The 21956-nt window shown below is 39.2% G+C and overlaps 2 protein-coding genes across 2 annotated transcripts; one reads left to right on the top strand and one right to left on the bottom strand.

Moving 5' to 3' along the window:
- The first annotated feature begins 2669 nt into the window (after positions 1-2669).
- LOC121734232 (collagen and calcium-binding EGF domain-containing protein 1-like) lies at positions 2670-17060 on the top strand. Its single transcript, XM_042124712.1, has 9 exons — positions 2670-2801; positions 8959-9084; positions 9811-9959; positions 11648-11793; positions 12246-12402; positions 12990-13087; positions 13724-13893; positions 16436-16584; positions 16861-17060. Exons 1-9 carry the CDS (start codon positions 2686-2688, stop codon positions 17046-17048), a joined length of 1299 nt encoding a protein of 432 aa, XP_041980646.1. The 5' UTR covers positions 2670-2685; the 3' UTR covers positions 17049-17060.
- Positions 17061-17538: 478 nt separating this feature from the next.
- On the bottom strand, positions 17539-21338 carry LOC121734233 (coatomer subunit epsilon). The gene is made up of 7 exons (XM_042124713.1): positions 21219-21338; positions 20781-20972; positions 20289-20380; positions 19855-20020; positions 19137-19248; positions 18082-18197; positions 17539-17743 (listed from the first exon to the last, which is right to left on the bottom strand). Exons 1-7 carry the CDS (start codon positions 21318-21320, stop codon positions 17615-17617), a joined length of 909 nt encoding a protein of 302 aa, XP_041980647.1. The 5' UTR covers positions 21321-21338; the 3' UTR covers positions 17539-17614.
- Positions 21339-21956: the final 618 nt, after the last annotated feature.

Here is a 21956-nt window from a genome sequence, read left to right as displayed (position 1 = left end):
GTGATATTCGACACAAGGTACTGGCTACCTTGTGTCAAATATCAGGAGCCGTCATCGGCTGAAAAAGCTCGCTCAGCTTCCACACTGGTTGGTACAATTGTCATTTAGTAAATTAAAGATTTGTGCCTTTTAATTCACCTGACTCGAAATAGTAGCAGGCAGCCTATGGCCAGACGCCAGTGTGGTAGCTAGTTCATTGTTCACGCACAACCGCGCAGATAGTTACACGTATGAATCACGCTTCTTTGTAATCCCACTAAATTTTCGACCGAGATTAGTCCCGCAAAATGCATGCGGGATCCCTGTATTTCGGGATTCCGGTATCCCGGTATTGCATTCCCTAGATACAGCTGGGCATAGAAATTCCTACTTTTAGAGTTGCCACAAAACAAACAAAAAGTAGAAGTAAGTTGGCAAAAAAGGTCTGTATCGGTGAATCACCCCTAGCCGTCAGGTTACCCCTGCCAATGTACTAGGGCCAGATGACGCAACAAGAAGTGCAAAGTTCCTTAGGGATACATCACACATTTCCTCTAGAGCCTTGCAAGGGAAAATGCTAATAGGCATGATGACTATTTTTTTATTGGTAATTGAAAGACCCTTAAAAAAAGAAACATCGCTGAAAGAATGACTCTGATAGCTTAAAAAGTCACCAAGTTAAGACAATTCAAACATCTCATAAAATAGACCTGCCCGAAACGCTCCATACAAAGTGCTACGAAAGACTGACGTCACTCTTTCGTAGTTTGTACGCATCGGGTGACAACTTTGTTCGAAAGTGCATAAGTTATCGAATTGTATACAAATATTAAGAAATTAAATTGAAAAAAAAAATCGACTTGAATATCAAACTTTGAAGGCGCTGCATAACAAAAAAAAATACAAATGCTATCAAGCAAAAATTTTGGGAACACTTATTTTTTACCGTGATTTCTTTATTATATTAACAAAATTCGCAAATTTTTGACCTTGTCATCATCCCTATTCACATAGAGAATTGTCATACAGTAGATATACGATAATAGTAACGTAACACATTAACGGCGAAATAAATACAATAATTGAACACAATAATATTTTAGTTAGGTTTTAATTCTGGAAAATATATCTCTCTATATATCATAACCTCCCGGAGGTTCTACTCTACTAATAGGGTAATACTACTACTGTTAATTTATGTAAATATTTTCCCTTTACATTTCTGATCGAAATTTATTATACTCGAGAATCTCTTGAATACTTATTGAATCATTTTAAAAAGTAATTTCTTGAGTTTCTTTGTGTCCTTTCTTTATCAGGCATTTACATCAGGATACGGATTGTCAAGTTAGTCATAGAGTCTGATAAATATTCACCGAATGATGAATACTAAATAGAAAAGTTACCTTATACCCAAGTGTGGCACTGACATTTGCCTATTTGTGCAAAGTTTGAACACACATTTGTAGTTTGCCATCATGAGTCGGTTTTTCTGCGCACATCAAAGTAAACAAACTTCAAAGTTAGTGCGGCCTGCCACACTTGTCGCACAAACTTTGGGCTTTGGAGCAATTGGAGATTTGAACGTCAATAATGAAGTGGAGTAATGACTTAGTTACCGAATTTCTTGAGCTACTTCAAGCAGAAGCCTCAAAAATTTAATTATATTATAAAAAAATGTAATGCACTCAAATAAAATAGATTGATAGCGTCCACAAAATAGTCGTCCAATCTGTCAGCCATCTTTGCAATAACTGTGCCGTAAAACATTTGAAAACAAGTCTGGCAGGCATATTTGTGATCTTGTTTGCGCACGTCAAAAAAATCTCGAAATTGGCGAGATCTCGCGGTATTGTAGGTATTCATAAACTCGCGGGATCTCGCTTGAGCCCCAATCTCGCGAGATCTCGCTTGAGCCCCAATCTCGCGAGATTTGCATTCCCTAATCGCGATAGACGCGCCCCCTACGGAGATGCCGTAATTTGCCGTTTTTAGAGCCTTATTAACTCATCATTTGAATGCTACAAAATATAATAAAAATACAGCAATAATCTTAAGTACCTATATGAACGTTCCTTTCATATTATGTAGTTAATAATTTCCTATCTTTGTTTTTATACTCATGATATCACTGATATATCAGCTTCCAAAGTAATACCAATTTATTTAAATTTAAGCATACATTCAGTATCTCCCTAGTATTTACAAATTACGGTTATTTGAAACACACGCCAATAGATCGACAATTTCATTAACTATGCATTAACTACATACTGGACGTTTGAATTTTTTTAGGTCAATTTTGAACTAAGATAAGTAAAAAAATAGGATTTGAGCGCGATCTCGGCAACGCAACGCGGCAAATGTATGGTCAATATCGTTTGCTCAGGGGATGGCCTTGACGATTTGAATTTAGATCATGAAAATTAATTATTATACTTTGGATTAGACTGAAATTTTAAGCTGCGTTTGTCGACATCGTATAAAAATATAAGTTTGATAGTGTAAGCATTCAAAAATTGTCTTTTGTTTTTCAATGATTCTTCGTATTTCATACTACGCAGTAGGTACGCAATTACCCACTGCACGCCATCAAAGCGATGCATTCACAGATGAATAATTTAAACCGCGTATACTATATCAATTTATACTGTACAAAGATGTACTTGATGATAAATAGTTTGGGCATCTCCGCGCGCAGTCGAGATGCGCGCGCCGACGGCGTTTGCCGTCCTCCTGCTGGCTCCTGCTGCCTTGGTGTTTTGTCGACAGGACGACGGGTATTTCGCCGAAGACGGTTACCATGACGACGGTTTCGACGTGTAAGTGAACCGTGTTATCACTCCCTTATCAGTGCGGAAACCGCATCCGATGTGCATTGTGATTTGTGAATATGTCAGTTTGTTGGTATTTTGGTAAGTACTGTACCTAATAATATTATGGGAACCAGTTTAAAGTAACCCTTACAAAGCTTAGTAAATTATAATGAGAAGAGTATAAATTACTTAGCTTAGGGCCTGTTTCACCACTTCCTGATAAGTGCCGAATAGGCTATCTACCACTTAACTTGACAGATGAAGTATGGAGAATCTGTCAAAAAAGCTGTGAATTTACTAAGAAAACTCATTAGTCATTACATGTATCAAAAATACATTATCTAAAATGTAATAAATAAGCGTTTGTGCAGGGCGCGCTAGAAGCATTTGATAAAATAATGATAAATAGATACTTCCCCTTATTAGAAACATGTCAAGACGTAAACTTGTTCAGCCGAATAACATATCATTTGACTTCCGGGCGTTAAGCTCAGCTATGTCAGTCAAACATCTGCAAGTAGAGCAGCATCTTCTAACTTTTACTAGCACTTACCTTAAAAGCTCTACCTTAAACTAACATAATATACACATCACTGGTAAGAGTGGAGTTTGACGACCTCTGTGGCTCAGTGGTGAGCGCGTTGGTAGCTGTTGCCGGGGGTCGCGGGTTCGAATCCCGCCGACGGAACAAAAAGTTTTCAATGTTCCCGGGTCTGGATGTGTACCTATTAAATATGTGTATGATATAATGAAAATCTTAAATATATGTATGGTATAAAAGTATTAAATATATTTCCGTCGTCTGGTACCTGTAACACAAGTCCTTTAGGTACTTAGCACGGGGCCAGACTGACGTGGTGTGAAGCGTCCATAGATATTATTATTATTAGTGGAAATGTATGAGACCTACAACAGCCTTTAGGCTAGTTGTCGTCATTAATTACTGCATAGCTCGACAAAAATTTAAAATATCATTGCCAAGTAAAAAATAACAAAAAGATAATAATCTCTACCATGACTTTTGTAAAGTTATTTTTCTTTTTTCCTCTTCTGGAACATATTTTGTTATTTTTTCAAAAAAGTATAATATTTTCATTATTGTATTATTCAATTCTCTACTCTGAGTTCTGACACATCCCTCTGATCTACCGTACCGCGTCGTTTCCGCACTCATAAAGAATCTATTTTAGTTAACGATTAGATCATGAATTACGCTACTTAATGTGACCCATTTTTACGCGTGAGCCAAAACAAACAAATACTGATAACGGACAACCTTGACTGTATCAAAAGTTATCTTATGAGTTATTATGACAAGTTAAATGAGGCATTAAAAATTAAAATATATTATGTTAAATTATTACCAGCTTAGAGTAAGTCTGAGTTAATTTCTTAACTATTTTTCTATTGCCAATCTTTTTAGAAATTGGGCTGATTACTAGGATGAATCAAGCGATTAAGTAAATAACAGTCTTGACTCTTAGCATAACAATGTTTTTTTCGTCTTATAAGTTCTCTCAAACTTAAATATCTCCATCTACCAGATATTATGTGTTCATTCGTAAATAGATTTAAGAGGATACACCAGAGGCTAAAGAAATGAAAAAAAAGTACGTGTAATATCTATAGCTGTCTCCCTTACCTCAAGCCTATACCGCAGAACGCGATAGAGACAACTGCAGAAAATCAACAATTCGTTGTCCCCTGATTCCTTCTCCAAAACTTAACCGAACGTTTTTCATTAAAAATTAAAGAAAGGCTTGAGCTGTGTTCCTATGTTTTATTTTTTTTGGGATAATCCAAATAATTAATAATAAAAAAAAAGAATAGCCAAATCTGTTTTCTGGATGTTTGAACACAGCGGAAAATCTGGCCATTTTTTTGGGTTTTTGAACGTTCATATCTTATTTAATAATTAAATTATGAAAAAAAGAAAACATAGGGACATTGTATTAATGACCGTAGATATTTAGGAAAAAAAATTATAACTCTACTAGCAATATCCAGGGAGGAAACAGGGGACAACGTTTGTTTGGAAAAAGGGTGGTGTGGACTCCTCTTAAATACCTAGTGTGGCACACTTTCACATTTAAAACATTACTTTTCTGGGGGAATACGCGTAATTACTACTTAGTCATAAAAGCTGCTGCACTTAGGGTGGAATGATGATTGCTTACCTAAATGTTATTAATTCTAAATTTTATTATCTGTCAAAACTCAAACTCTTCATTAAATTGAAGGTTAAACATATTTTTTTTATGAAATAAGGAGGCAAACGAGCAAACGGGTCACCTGATGGAAAGCAACTTCCGTCGCCCATGGACACACGCAACATCTGAAGAGCTGCAGGGCGTTGTCGGCCTCTTAAGTGGGAATAGATTACAGGGTACGAGAGGTAAGGAAGGGAATAGGGAAGGGAAGAGTAGGGGATTGGGCCTCCGGTAAACTCACTCACTCGACGAAACACAGCGCAAGCACTGTTTCACGCCGGTTTTCTGCAAGCCCGTGGTATTTCTCCGGTCAAGCCGGCCCATTCGTGCCGAAGCATGGCTCTACCATGTAAAATGATTAAATGTCGCTGAGTACGGCAGTAACCTTAATTTATCTACATAGAGTAAACATTGAAATGGATCAGCACAGAATTTCCTATTGATTGCAAAGTATTTTGTAACAAAATATAACTTCCTCCTTTTTTAAAAATCAGTCACAGGAACAATGCACTGAGGTCTGGGACTATTAACACAGTCGCCTAGCTGCAAACGGGTTAAGCGGTAAGCCCTTCCAAGAAGGAGCTCACTATTTATAACATGAGGGCCTGGTTTAGGGCTGCCTACAGCAGCTGCTGTCCTGTTTTCTCAGGGCATGTCCTAGGTGTCCTGGGACGTCCTTCATGGTTTTTAATCAGCGTCCTGGGCCAACTATAAAATCTTAACAAAAATATAGACTCTTTAGTTTATATAATTTTTATTGTTGTATTAATTGTAACCCGTTTTATTTAATTGAAAATATAATCTTAATAAACAATACTTTACTTTAATTGTTTTACCTATTTTTATTAAGTTGATAATACATAATATTATTTTTTCTTATGCAAGTCAATGTGTGTTTCTAAACGCAATTGTCGTTTTTAGGGTTCCGTACCCAATGGGTAAAAACGGGACCCTATTTGTCCGTCTGTTTGTTTGTCTCCAGGCAGGCTCTATCTGAAGAACTGCTATAGCTAAACTTCTGAAATTTTCACACATTTCTGTTGCCGCCATAACAACAAATAAGTACCAAAACAAAATAAAAATATGTATATTTATTTAAGGGGAGCACTCATACAAAAAACACAAATTTTTGCCTATAACGGTACGGAAGTCGGAACACATCGTGCGCGAGTCTGACTCGCACTTGGCGAATTATTTCAACTTCAAACCTAGGTTTTTTTTTTCAATTAGAGGTTGGCAGCCCTACTGTCTTCAAAAGCGGCGGTTTAATTTGCAGGACAATGAACTCAAGAATACTGCGGGCTTCTGTTGCCTTAGTTGCCTTCTGGGATAAATCTTACCCAACGCCTATGGCGGCAATAAGAAATAGTTTCTTTCTACGGTAGAGTAGACAAAGTTACATAGCGCACAGTATTGTCCGTGCATTGCTTCTGAATTATTATTAAGTCGGTTTAATTTGACGCATTCCCATTGAAGTCTAGGAAATTCCATAATAAATTTTGAATCAAAAACTTTCAGAGCGTCTTTGCTACTGGGTACAGAATACACATTAGAACAACTACTGTCTACTGGTGCCTAGTGCAGGGGTTCCCAATCTTTTTCAGCCTGCGGCGCATTTACAAGTCAATATTTTGTCACGGCGCCCTTCTCTACCTAGATATTACAAAAATATACATAAATGAACACTATTAAGAGCTCTCCTGACTCTAAAAATCAAACATCGTCCTTCTCTCTTCACACTCACGCCCGTCTTTCATATGCCAGGTGAAAAAGGACGGCGCGGATTCATTACTTTTATATTTTTTTAGACATTTACTTGAATAAAAGACGAACTATAATGATTATGAAAAAAGTGTTTTGAGCAAATTTAGGTTTTATCAATACCTTTTTAGATATTAAAAAATATTAAAGAAAAGACAGCAAACTTCAAAGATCCAAGCAAAAATGTGTCTAAAACAAGGTTTTTTGTAAAAAAGAAACTATCGAGCATTTTTTAAGTAATCGTGTTTTCGTCTTGAGCATTTAATCTTCATGAACTGAAGTTACTTGTGTCAAAAAATCAGTTTTCTAGACCTTACAGATTTTGAGATCTAGGTTAAAGTATGTAGTCAAGTTAGGGTCATATGCGCTCTTAAGAGGAGTCCACACCGCCCTTTTTTCCATACAAACGTTGTCCCCTGTTTCCTCCCTAGATAATGCTGGTAGTTATATTTTTTCCTGAATATCTACAGCCACTAATACAATGTCCCTATGTTTTATTTTTTTTCATAATTTAATTATTAAATAAGATATGAACTTTAAAAAACACAAAAAAATGGCCAGATTTTCCGCTGTGTTCAAACATCCAGAAAACAAATTTGGCTAAAAAAATAAAACGTAGGAACACAGCTCAAGCCTTTCTTTAATCTTTTATGAAAAAAGTACTTAAATCGGTTAAGTTTTGGAGACGGAATCAGGGGTCAACGAATCGTTGATTTTCTGCAGTTGTCTTTATCGCGTTTTGCGGTATAGGCTTGAGGTAAGGGAGACAGCTATAGATATTACACATACTTTTTTTTCATTTCCCTAGCCCCTGGACGCCCCTGGTGTATCCTCTTAATGATTATAGTTAGGTTAATCAAGTAAATAATAATAAACAAATATTGAATCATCTGCCTGCTTTGTATAATTCATAAAATTATTATTTTATTTTATAATATTTGTGGTTATGGATAATGAAGAGCGCCGCCGCGGCGCACAGTTTGGGAACCCCTGGCCTAGTGCCTACCACCATTTCGGGAACTATTTTGTCGGTTTGATTGACGGACTAATCATTTTTAGGGTTCCGTACCCAGAGGGTAAAAACGGGACCCTATTACTAAGACTTCGTTGTCTGTCCGTCTGTCCGTCTGTCTGTCGCCAGGCTGTACCTCAAGAACCGCTATAGCGAGACTTCTGACAATTTCACAGATTGTGTATATCTGTTGCCGCTATAACAACAAATAAGTACTTACTAAAAACAAAATAATATTAATATTTAAGAGGGGCTCCCATACAACAAACGTGATTTTTTTGGCCTTTTTTGCTCGTAATCAATAATGATAAGAGGAGGAGAGACTTGAAATTTTCACAAAGGTTTTAAATATATGTGTACTTTGATAGTTAATAACAATATTTAAATAAAATAACTAATTAAGGGGACTTCCATACAAAAACACAATTTTTGGCCTATTTTTTCTCTATTACGGTACGGAACCCTTCGTGCGCGAGTCCGACTCGCACTTGGCCGATTTTTATTATATTATGTATTACATAATGTACTCTTCAGCCATCATTCTGGCGCCATTCTCAGTCCTCAGACTGATGGACTGAACTGATGCCAGACTGACCGTGTAACCGTAGTCCGTCACAGTTAGGCATAGACGAGATGAACTTCAATAGAGCATGGTTATTGGTTATATTCATAGACTTAATATATACTGTCGTAATTACAGTTCAACACTAAAATGAGCGTTAAGAGCCCATATGACCCTAACTTGACTACATACTTTAACCTAGATCTCAAAATCTGTAAGGTCTAGAAAACTGATTTTTTGACACAAGTAACTTCAGTTCATGAAGATTAAATGCTCAAGACGAAAACACGATTACTCAAAAAATGTTCGATAGTTTCTTTTTTACAAAAAACCTTGTTTTAGACACATTTTTGCTTGGATCTTCGAAGTTTGCTGTCTTTTCTTTAATATTTTTTAATATCTAAAAAGGTATTGATAAAACCTAAATTTGCTCAAAACACTTTTTTCATAATCATTATAGTTCGTCTTTTATTTTAGTAAAACTATCTCGGCGATGATTCCGCGCCGTCCTTTTTCACCTGGCATATGAAAGACGGGCGTGAGTGTGAAGAGGGAAGGACGATGTTTGATTTTTAGAGTCAGGTGAGCTCTTAATAATTTACCACTTACCATTTTCAGCATGGACGAGATGAGCTGCCCGTCGGACCGGCTGCAGCGTTCGCGCGAGATGTGTCACGTGGGCGGTATGGACATGCAGTGTATCCGCGTGCGGTGCTGCGCCGGGTACCGCCACGTCGCCGGCCGGTGAGCTCCTGGGACGTCATGCGATCCTGGTAACCGTGGGATCCCGGCGTCCCGGTAAAACGGGATTAAAGTGAAAAACGCGGATTTTGTTAATTACTTATGTGCAAACGGCACATAGATAGGGCATTCACAATAATTATTAGATAATCTACTATTTACTGCACCGGGATAGGGTAGCCAATTTTTTCGTTCAACAGTGATAAAATAATTTTAGAATAAGTAAATATTATTTTTATATCGCTGTTTTTAACCGACAAAAGCCTAAAATAGGGTGAATGATTTTAACCATCTATGTTTGCAGTTATGTATATTTGTTCCACCATAACGCCTTAATACTGACATAAGTATTATAATTTATATTTAAATATATTAAAGAATCATGATAAGCCGATTTGCAGATTATGATAGTCTTAGGAAAGGTTGTGGTAGGCCGGCCAGGACACTGCACAATATATAGTTGTCTGTTCCTAGATGCTAATTATTTAATTAAGCTTAAAGCAGCCATTCCCAAAGTGGGCGATAACGCCCCCTTGTGGGCGCTGAAGGTCTGAAGGGGCCCAGAAAAAAATGGGGGCGTTGTATAGAGGCTTGGGGGGGTGATTTATTTCATCACTTAGATGCATTTTAAATTGAAACAATGGGGGCGCTAAAATTTTTTCTTTTCTTAAAGTGGGCGGTAGACAAAATAAGTTTGGGAATGGGACTGTTTAATAATCTGTGCTCCAGGTGTATTCCAGAGTCCATGGACCCGTGCAGCTTGCAGCTGTGTGAGCAGGCGTGCTCGGTGGTGGAGGAGCGGTTGTGGTGCAGCTGCCACCAGGGGTTCCGGTTCGATGCCGACAGCTACAGACGGAGGACGCAGCCGTATTGCGTCGGTAGGTATTTTATAATATTATATTTTATCTACTCGTTTTTATAATATTTTGGGATAAAAACTATAGTAAAATCTTTCATTCTCACGGAACAAGACATATTAAGTATTTCTGTTTTTATTTTAAGAAAATATGCTAAAAACAATTGTTGCCGCCAGTGATAAGCAGCAACGATTAGGTGCGAAGAAAGTTAGTTTCGACTGAATTTCTACTGCAGAGATAGTAATTTTTGGGAGAGAGAAATAATACGTCTAGCCTCAGTGATAGAAATTTAGCGTATATTCAAATTTTACAAATGTCATGGATAACGGAAAATTTGGGGAGCAATTAGCCAATCAGCGACCTTGACGTACTAAACCCGGGGCCAGTGACGGGTTTTCATGACCAAGTCCCTCCCAACCGAAACTTCGTAAAATGAATAAGGGACTTATACTACGAATACTAGCGACCGTCAGCTGCAACTCCGTTGATGGGGTGGGCAGTGGCAGCTGCCTCCCAAAGATGAAGAAAAAAAAATTTTTTTTCAGTAATTTCCTCTCATTTGAAAATTTATCAGAGTATTGTTAAAATACTCTAGTAAACAATTTAAAAAATCAGTTAGCTGTAAGTCAGTGGAAAAGTCGTCAGCTGATAAGTTTTAGTAGGTAATCTGGTAATGTATAGATGCTGTTGCGTTGCACCTTTCAAGGTACCAGCTGACAAACTTTCCACTGAGGTCTGAGATACAGCAAGCTGACAATATAAATCATTCATAGTAGCATGTAAACGATCACCTGGTAAATTTTTAGCTTTTTTTTTATGAAATAAGGGGGCAAACGAGCAAACGGGTCACCTGATGGAAAGCAACTTCCGTCGCCCATGGACACTCGCAGCATCAGAAGAGCTGCAGGTGTGTTGCCGGCCTTTTAAGAGGGAATAGGGTAATAGGGGAGGGTAGGGATGGGAAGGGAATTGGGGAGGGTAGGGAAGGAAATAGGGTAGGGGATTGGGCCTCCGGTAAACTCACTCACTCGGCGAAACACAGCGCTAGTTTCACGCCGGTTTTCTGTGAGAACGTGGTATTTCTCCGGTCGAGCCGACCCATTCGTGCCGAAGCATGGCTCTCCCACGTATAAATCTGTGAGGAAATCATTGAAAATATAATGTTTTTACCGTGTAGGGCTCCATTCCACCGCGGCTGGTAAGCTGACTATGTTTTTCTCTCAAAATACTACATCAACTATACTCTGACAAATTTTCAAATGAGAGGAAATGACTGAAATTTTTTTTCTTCATGGGTGGGTGGGTGCCACTGCCCAGTGCCCACCCCACCCACGGAGTCGCAGCTGACGGTCGCTAGTATTCATAGCATAAGTCTCTTATGCATTATACAAAGTTTCGCCCGGGAGGAAATCATTGACCAAAAATTGACCTGGCTCCCGAGTCCCGGGCCATACGCGCGTAAATTTAACGTTCCCGTATCGATCAGCTGATTGGCGTAGGTATATTGACGTTTGTACTTCTACTCGCCGTCTTTACTCTATGACATCACAGATTATAATACCCAACACAATAAAATAAATATTTAAGCTATAACACAAAACAAGCTTCTAATCAGTACGATCTTCAAGCTTTTAATCATTGTACGGAACCATTTCCACACATTCCACTAGTTTTCACACTACTTCAGTCTTTAACCCAACTTTTTTCAGACATTGACGAGTGTGCAGTCGACAACGGCGGTTGTCAGCAGCGGTGTGTCAACGACCCCGGTGGCCATCACTGCGAGTGCTCCTCACCCTACACCCTGGCCAACGACGGCAGAAAGTGCATCCAGCCTATACCCATCGCGCTACCGGTATTACTCCTATAGACACCTACTTCCCTGGTCGCTAGGATAAGATGTGGATAAGAAGCGACTGCGAGTGTTCCATGGCTCCTCACATCACCTCAAGGCGCCAACGTTGCTTATTAATCCCCGTAGGCTCCTGCCTCCCTAGTAGCTAAGATAGGACGCGAGAACACATCTTGGTCAAAGATGAGCTTATCCGCAGACCGCACCGCACTGCTGCACTGTTATATTTTATTGCTACTAATACCAAGGATAGGTCGCGAGAACGAGAGACAGGGCAGCTATCCGTAGATCCAATCCGTCGATAGCGCTACGGTCTAGTGTCTTCGGAGTACGGACTACGATTTCTACGAGACGACACGGACGGACGAACGGACAATAATTTAGCAACTTTCCTGCTTTCCAGTAAGTAGCTTCATATGATTATGACAGTCTACCAGGTAAATATAATGTTACAGGAGCCTCTCCCGCTCATCCGAGCGTCTTCTCGCTGCTACGCGCCGTGTGACACTGTCTCGTGGCTGTCGCGAAAGGTCAAGCAGTTGACAGACCAGCTGAGGACCACGCAGGGGATACTGAAGAAGCTGTTGGAAAACCCCGCGTTGAAAGGAGAAGGTAAAACTGAAGTGTGTTTTGGTAGTTTGTAGTAAGTTTTGTGGCCTACTATTATAATAATATATTCTGTGGTTTTGTGAAGATTTATGGCACGCACACTCAGGGCAATAATGATAGACTCAAATGTATAGACTGCTGAGTACAGCAGTCTATGAATTGTGATTACTTTACCCGAAGTTTTGAAAAACTAATTTATTATAAAAGTAATTATTTAATAAAAAGGGATTTTTTTTAATAAAATAAGAGGGCAAACAAGCAAACGGGTCACCTGATGGAAAGCAACTACCGTCGCCCATGTATACTCGCAAGTCGCAATATTAGAAGAGCTGCAGGTGCGTTGCCGGCCGGCCGGATCCAAATCGTTTGTCCTAATAACGCAAATCATGAAAAAATGTGTTAAAACTTTGAACTCTGCGTGCCTCGCATTTTTAACCGACTTCCAAAAAGGAGGAGGTTATATTATGTTCGGCTGTGGATATTTTTTCTTTTGTTTTTCGAGCTCTTTCAGTTCAGCCTAATATAACAACTGCATACTCTATAGTCTATCTATAGTTTGTTATCATTATTATACCTTTACCAATTTTCAGAGGATGACCGCTTCGCGGAGGGCACGTATATGTACCGCGTGCTGGACGCCACAGCGCCGCTAGAGGGCGGGTACTGCCGCTGCGAAAGAGGACCGAGGGTACGTTACTATTTACTCCAAACAATAACATAAAGCATATCCCACATATGATGAATCTAATATACAGGGTGTGACAAAACTAAGTGATAATACTTTAGGGTTTGTATATGTCCCTTATATTATAATAGAGTTCACTGTGAAAGTAGCAGCGTATTATAACTCATCAGTTATGTTACACTCTGTATATTCAGATCGTAAAGACTTTAGAGATAGCTAGGATAGCCATGAGATGAATGCCATAGAAATTGTGAAGTTAAGTACGACGTGAGACGTCAATCATAGCATACTAGACCAATAATATGCTCCTCTACATGCTTGTATTAATCCGTCACTGGCCAACATATGTATAGATTGTAGAGCCCTCACAATTGGCACATTTAATACTAATATAGAGATTATATAAAATACATGAACATCCACCATAAACAAAAACATAATGAACAGCAATTTAGGAGATTCAAATCGATTCACAGGGCAATAATACGTACGGCGGTAATATGTGCCAGACTGGTATTTGTGCACAGCTTGCGGCAACTGTAGTGTAGTAGACATGATAATATGGTGTAGGTACTTTTCCAACGTATGAGACAAGGACACATACAATCTTACGTTTTAAGTTATTTGTTTTTTATCCAGGGTCCACCTGGCCCACCAGGTATGGAAGGCCCCAAAGGTGACGCCGGGGCCCGGGGGCCGCGCGGCGCTCGGGGGCCAAAGGGCTCCCTGGACCTCATGCTGCTGCTGCTGGCTGACATGCGACACGACATACATAACCTGGAGGCCAGGTTGTACAAGGATGGAGAACGGTGAGCCACGCTCCGGCAGGCTTTACATTCTCTCAAAACTTTGTGGGTTTCAGAGCATCCACATACCTCTCATAAAAATCGGTTTAGAGGTTTAGGCGCTTTGCAGACGACAGGACGGGGCGGGCTTTTTTGTCTACGAAGCAATAAAGACCGCGTCTGCCCGTCGATGTCTGCGGCTGCCCTCGCCGCGTACACAAAGCACACGACGGGCGGAGGCGGTCAGTTCAGGACGTTCGTTCTATAGGATGAGTCTTTAGTTCTTTCCCGGGGCTAAATTAATAATTATACGTACCTACCTACCTCTCATCAAAATCGGTTTAGAGGTGACGGGCACTTTGCGCCACTTTGTGTGCTTATGTGACATAAACAAAACGTAACCCTTTTATGTGATATGCATCAAATAGCACACAAAAACATAATTTTCATAAGGGCGAGCAAAACGGGCCCTATTTATTATATCCCACAAACTGTACATTTTGTGGTACACTTTACGGAAAAACTATCACGCCTATTGAATTGTGTTTTAACATAGTAATTTAAATTTATATATAGATGTGTTATCATCAGTCAGTCAAGGTGTCACGACGCGAGCCCTCACAAAGCTCGGCTCTTAGCTAGTAAAAATATGTAATAACTAGCTGTTGCCCGCGACTTCGTCCACGTGGACTTCAGTTTATAGCGCGCGATGTCAACAAAATTGGTGTCAAAAGCTTTTATAAAAAAAAACCCTGGTACCCCTTAAAACAAAACAGATGTGCAGTGTGCACATAATATTTCATTTTTTAAAATTAAACTTTATATTTTATGCCAAATTTTAAAGCTTATTTAGCCCCCCAATTACACAACTTTCGTCACTGTATACGAGGGCTGCTATTTATGTATCCGGAACTGGCCACTTACAAGAACAATATTTAAAAAGTAATTACAACATTTGAAAATAGAACTCTTTGGTTGAAGAATACATTTTGTTTCATGTGACTGTCAATTATTTTTCCATTGTGGCGTCATTTTGAAAATTGCGTGTCTTCATTTGCCATGGATTTAACGCGTGAACATTTTCGTGCAATGATTTACTACGATTTTCGGCGTGGGCTAAATCAACAACAGTGCTTTATTCAACTCACCGCAACTTTTGGAGATGAAGCACCATCAAAAACCACTGTTTATCACTGGTACAGTGAGTTTAATCGTGGGCGGTCTATGCTCACGGATGAAAATAAAGAAGGTCGCCCAAAAACAGCTGTTGTCCCACAAAATATAGATGCTGTGCGGGAACTAATAATGCGTGATCGTCATGTTACATATCGCGAGATAGAGGCGTCCTTAGGCATAAGTATGACGAGCATACATAAGATATTACACGAACATTTGGCTGTAAAAAAAATATGTTCGCGTTGGATTCCGCACAACTTGACAATCGATCAAAAACGGGCTCGTGTCGATTGGTGCAAAAAAATGATAAAAAAATACAACCGTGGTACGTCAAAAGCCGTTTATAATATCTACACAGGTGATGAATCTTGGATCTATGCATATGACCCCGAAACTAAACAACAGTCAACGGTGTGGGTGTTCCAAGATGAGCCGAAACCAACAAAAGTTACTCGTGCAAAAAGTACTTTGAAGCAAATGGTCGCCTGTTTTTTTGGAATTAATGGACATGTGGCTACAGTGCCATTAGAGAATCGTAAAACGGTTAATTCTGAATGGTATACGACCATTTGTTTACCAGAAGTCTTTGAAGAAATAAGAAAGGACAACCGACAACGCAGAATCATATTACATCACGACAATGCTAGCTGTCACACCTCAGCTGAAACAACTCAGTTTTTGGAGGGTCAAAAGATCGAATTGACTGGTCATCCGCCGTACAGCCCTGATTTGGCACCTAACGATTTCTTTTTATTTCCATACGCGAAGAACAAATTACGTGGTCAACGTTTTTCGAGCCGCGAAGAGGCTGTTGATGCGTTCAAAATGCACGTTTTGGAGATACCTCAATCAGAATGGAAAAAGTGCTATGAAAATTGGTTCCAGCGTATGCAAAAGTGTGTCGATCATCGCGGCGAATATTTTGAAAAGCAATAAAACCATATTAAATGATATATGTTTGTTTCTTTTTTTAATTCCGGATACATAAATAGCAGCCCTCGTAATATAATATAAAGTTCTGATTTATTAAATAATGTAATAAAGAAATAACAATGAAAAAATCGAAACTGGAATGCATGATGATACCACCTCTTATAGAAAGATGTTGGGCAAGCGTTAGCGCGATGTAAGAGACGCACGGCGCCATCTATTATGCATTTTTGGAATTAACTTAATTTGAACTTTTCGTATTTTCACCCCCTTACAACCCTTTTTTCCAGTAAAAAAGTAGCCAATGTCCTTTCTCAGGCTTTAGACTATCTGTATACAAAATTTCATTACAATCGGTTCGGTAGTTTTGGCGTGAAAGCGAGACAGACAGACAGACAGAGATACTTTCGCATTTATAATATTAGTATAGATTATTATAGGCTTTTTACATTGTCGTTAGTCCAGAGCGATTTAATCTGCAAAAGGCGTGGCGACGACAGAAGAAACTGGAGAAGTTAGACAAGGAGAACAGAAGAGAGCAGGAGCTCGAAGCGTACACCGCGCCGGCCGTGCAGGCCAGAGATAATGCGGTTGATGTCTCGCCTGAAGGTAATTTTTAAAATTTTTTTTGTCCTCGGAAAAAAAACGCTTTTGGAAAGAAACTCAACTACTCTTCTTTTAACGCCTCTGTGGTCCAGTGGTTTAGAGCGTGGCTCTTGACTCGGAGGTCGTGGGTTCAATTTCCGCGTTGGAAGTGTCATGTTATTTCCAAGTTTTGTTTAGTTTATTGCCTGACAAGTAAGATGATCCATGCGTCGGATGGGTCATTTTCCAACAAGTCGGCGCGGTGTATACACTTTCCATAACAACGTCAAACGTTTTCAGGAGAATACAGCGAAGTATACCACGAAGAGTCGACCACAGATTCGCGATCGATGTACCAGGACAGCACGGAGGCGCAGGAGATATCTGAGATGGACGCGAAGCTGCGCCAGCTGCACATGCTGGCCAACATCACGCGGCAGGACGATGATGATGAGCAGGACACAGATTACGATTATAGTTTCTATTAAATTATGTTAAGATTAATAATAATCAAGATGTTTCTTTTGTCTTTGGCTCGGGATGTGATTTTCGCGCCGAACATTATTTTGGCCCCATCCAATCCAAATGACTAAAAAATTAAGTCCCAATTATCTTAAAATTAATTTTCATAGTTTCCTTTAGATCACTCTGACCTCGGTGAATCTGTCAGATTTTCAGGTTTCCTTGGCGTGCCGAGGAGTCAGCTAGTTTTGCGCTATAATATGATATTGATAGAGGGTGTACCAAAACTATTGTTATATTGAGTTTACTGTGAAAGTAGCAGCGCTGAAAGATTTAATTTGAATGTTTTTGTGAATTTCATGGGCAAATTCATGACGCTGGGACGCTTGCCCATACAAATCACACAAAAAATTGCTCTTTCAGCACTGCCACTTTCACAGTAAACTAACTTTCACAGTAAAGTACTATCACTTGGTTTTGTTCCTTACGAATATTCAAGGGATAAAACAAATTCCCTTTTGTATAATATATGTATTATATTTCGTAATGATTATGGAATAATAAACTCTGTATATACGCGTTAGGGACTAATCTAGCTCGCCACGGAGGGTTGGTAGTGTGCGGCGAGGCGTTTGATCTCGTTGGTCTTGGCGGTATACTCCTTGGAGAACGGATGGTCGGGGTGAGCGTCCAGTAGCTGCGCCAAATACCTCGCTGATACCTGGAGTAATTATACATTAATATGTTATTTAAATGGTAGATATAATGGAATAGAATCGTTACCAAGTCTACTCAGATAATAGAGTAATAGCAGAGGCAGAATACGTATTGTGCGATCCATATCTAGATAAGTAGTGAAGAATGTAGCAGTTTTACAAGGCATGGTGACGCACAATGTTGCTACATCGTGAAGTGCATTTTTACGTTACGTTGACGTAAATTTTCACGTCACGTCAACGTACCGTGCCACGTTACCGCACCGTTCCACGTTGACGACGTCGTAACGTGGACATTCTGATGTAACGGTTAACACCTTTTGCTCCCCTAGTAGGTACTAACCTCCGGCGGTTTGCCGCTGTGAGCCGCGGTGACGGCCAGCCCCAGCAGAAGCTCGGGCTGCTGCGGCGCGCGCACCTGCGCCTCCGTCAGCATCTGCTCCGCCTCCTCCCACATACCTACCAGGAACACATGAACATGTAGCAAATGCAGAAAACGTATCAAGCTCATGTCACAATTTTGATTAAATTTAAACTAAGTCGGTAATCACTAATCATTATTAGATCTCTCCGATGGCAATACCTTTTTTTTATGAAATAAGGGAGCAAACGAGCAAACGAGTCACCTGATGGAAAGCAACTACCACCGCCCATGGACACCCGCAACATCAGAAGAGCTGCAGGTGCGTTGCCGGCCTTTTAAGAGGGAATACACTCTCTTCTTGAAGGTTTGCAGGTCGTATAGGTACAGAAATACTGCTGGTGACAGTTCGTTACAAAGTTTTACAGTGCGCGGCAGAAAGTTACGCGAAAAACGCACGGTGGAAGACTGCCACTCATCAAGGTATATTTTTCGCATGGCAAAAGTTGCAGGAGGTATGATTCCGAACAATTCCTCAGATCACTCCCCATATTACAAGTGTACCGATAAAGGGGTGCAGAGTGAAATTTTATATTATAACAATGCAAGTTGCTTGTCTTCCCCAATCTCAAGAAAATTCAAATATACATGGGGCAGTTTGTGTTTTACTGCCTGTTACTTGTAATAAATTTGAGCGACGAAATAACGTAACATAATATATCATGTCAATTATCTGCCAAGATGAGCCAAGCGAAGCGCGCAAGGGCACTACCTACCTTTTCTCGAAACGTTTCGTCATAATTTACTATTAACATTATACATAACCAACAGGGGTGGTACAATCCCCTAGTAAACGCTAGATCTTTTGGTAGTGGTGCAGGTGGCACAAAGTAGAAATTAAAAATATTTCGTAGCGAAACATATTCTATGTATGTATGAATCTAGCCGTCAAATAGAAGATAAACAGAGTTACATCATCTACTACTATTCCTACTACTACTACTATAACTACTAATCAAAGGTTGAACAACATTTACCTCTAGCAGCGGCAGCGGCGGCGCCGACCGCGGCGGGTCCCGCGCCTAGAGCGCCGAGTCGCTCCGACAACTCCAGTATACTGTAGTGCGCGTCCTGCACACCTGGTCCACCCTGCAACACCATTTTACTGTTAAATATGTATTATTCTTAAAAACTAATACATTTTAAACCTCGCCAAACCAAAGTTTAACGGCGAGAGGCATGCCAATGCTTTTTGCAGGTGGTTACTTGTAAGTGGTATACAGCCAAAACTTACAAGCTGGTAATGGACTGTTATGGCTGGTAATGGCTGTTGTTATGCAGCAGGGCTAGCATAACAACAGTAGACATGGGAAAGAATCGACATACTGACAGATTTTATCGACAAAATGGCAGATTTCCATTGTCTAACTGTCACTTTGTCTATTCTTCTGTAGAAAGAAACCGTTTGTATGCTGACTGTATGTGTATGAATCATTAAGATTATAGCACCATCGAGTCTATATATACACACTACACAGCATGATTTATAATTACGACATTACTAACATGATAGACCTTAGCATATCATTAACTATAATCAATGTGATCATCATTGTTTCTGCTAAGCTTATCATTGCTTTTCTATTGTAGGAGATGAAGACAGCAATATGGATTAGTTGTTAGGTAATCTCTGTTTAGTTATAAGGCAAACTGAATTCAAAATAAGCATCATCTGACTAAATTTGTGACAGTCACCTGTGACAGGTTGAGCCAGGCTTGCGCCAGCTGTGTAAGTGTTGCATCATCCTCAATATCTTGCAGCAGCTTCAGCTGCTTCCGAGCAAGGTCGGGCCGGTTCATAGCGAGCAGACACTGCAGTGTGAATGCACGGAGCTCCAAAGACTCAGCTCCATGGAGAATTCTAGAATGTGACAATGTTAAAAGTTAAACAGAGAGTAGAATACAAATGCAAAATTGGTCTTAAACTTAAGAAATAAAAATTGGCTTTGTTTTGAGTTTATATTTAATAATAGCAAAAAAATCATACTATTTTTTACTTAAAAATCTAATAGCAGTAAAATGGAGTTGACCACTGTATTCAGATGGTTAATTGGAGTAAAGCAGGATCTTCATATTAAATACTTATAATTGCACAAAATTCTAGCCATTTAAAAAAAATCATAACTTACTTCAAGGCGGCTTCATAGTTATCTTCATGGTAGTAGATGGACGCCGCAACAATGAGGAAGATCTCATTTGACAGCTCTGTACCTTTGTTAACCTAGAATAATGCCAGTTCTCTTCTAAGTTTACAGTTTACACAATACACTATTGCAAAAATGTTGAAAAGGTAAATAAGTAGTTAAAAATGGAAAAATTTACAATAATTAACTTCACTGCCAGTCGCTATTAATTATTCCGTTGGATAAAAAAAAAACTATTGGGACTGTTTAACTACAATAACGACATTATAAATATGTGCATTAACATTGTAAAATATTATGTCTTCTCCTACTAGGGGTATGAAGATTTTGGCCGACCTACTGTCTGCTATTGTGTTTTTTCACGTTTATCTCCCTATTAAATTGCATCAAATTTGGTCTATTAGGTAAAGTGTGAAAAAGAAAAGAGTATGGAGGGCATAGATGAGGAATATTTAAAAAAAATTAAATACTACATACCCTAGCATCAATATCAGCAACAATGGCAGGTTTGTTGGCTCCGGGTGACAGATAGTCCACCAAGGTCTTCAGTGGTTGCAGCAGTGGATCTGCGGTCTTTAGCTCCTGATACACTATTCTGAAGCTTCCCTGAGCTATGTAAGACCTGTACAAGTAGGCATCCCGTTGCAGCGCAAGCAGGGGAGTTGAAGGCTGTAAAACAATATTTTGCTAAGTGTCAAATTGTAAGCTACTTTTAAGTATCGCAGTGAAAACTTCAGTAATATAAAACATTAAATAGGATATTTTGCGGTCTTTATTATTATAAATAATTAAATTGTGCTTAAAAACATAAAAACAACAAAACATGACGTGTATGATCAGTCAACATTTCGGTGGTAAAAAACAGCATTTATACAGAAAATTTAAAGTAAAATTTGAATAGAATACATAACTTACGTTTAGGTTTTGTGCCTCGTTGATTGCCTGCTGGTAATTTCCAACGTAAAACGCGTTTTTAATCTCGAAAAGCTCATCGACATCTTGCTGCTGACGTGCCATTTTGACGGCTACTGCCTACTGATGACATTGACAATTTTGTTATATGTCAGTGTCAAGATGACACTGACAGATAATATTTTTTTATAAATAACGCACAGTTGTACAAGCCATGAGCATTCCATTCCACATTTGGTTAAGCTCAATACGTTAAACCCCAAACAATTTTTTATCCTTTCAGTTCCTCCCGTATTGTACCATCGAGGAAGTTGATTCCTATGCAATTGACAGACCAACGTTATTTGGTTGAATATAGTCAATTCAATGTTAATTGTGATCTGTCAGCTGGGTTTGACGTAACGCAACCAAACTACTTAGGTCCCCGATTTGCATAGGAATCAACTTCTCTGATAGTACATAAAATCGTTTATCATGTGAAAAGCCATCCTGTTTCCTTTCGCTAAGTTCAAAGTATTACCAAAACATTTTGAAGACTGAAGTTAATTATCTTTATAACGCTGTGGAAATATTGTAAACATATGGCCTTCCTTAATAAATGAGCTATCTAACATTGAAAGAATTTTTCAAATCGGACCAATAGTTTCTGAGATTAGCGCGTTCAAATTAACCCTTTCATATGATTTCCCCCGTTTTTTCCACAATTTCCTCTATTTTTTCGCTCCTATTAGAATTAGCGTG

This window comes from Aricia agestis, chromosome 15 (assembly GCF_905147365.1).
Source record: "Aricia agestis chromosome 15, ilAriAges1.1, whole genome shotgun sequence".
Classification (NCBI taxonomy): Eukaryota; Metazoa; Arthropoda; class Insecta; order Lepidoptera; family Lycaenidae; genus Aricia; species Aricia agestis.
This window is presented reverse-complemented; position numbering and strand designations above follow the sequence as displayed.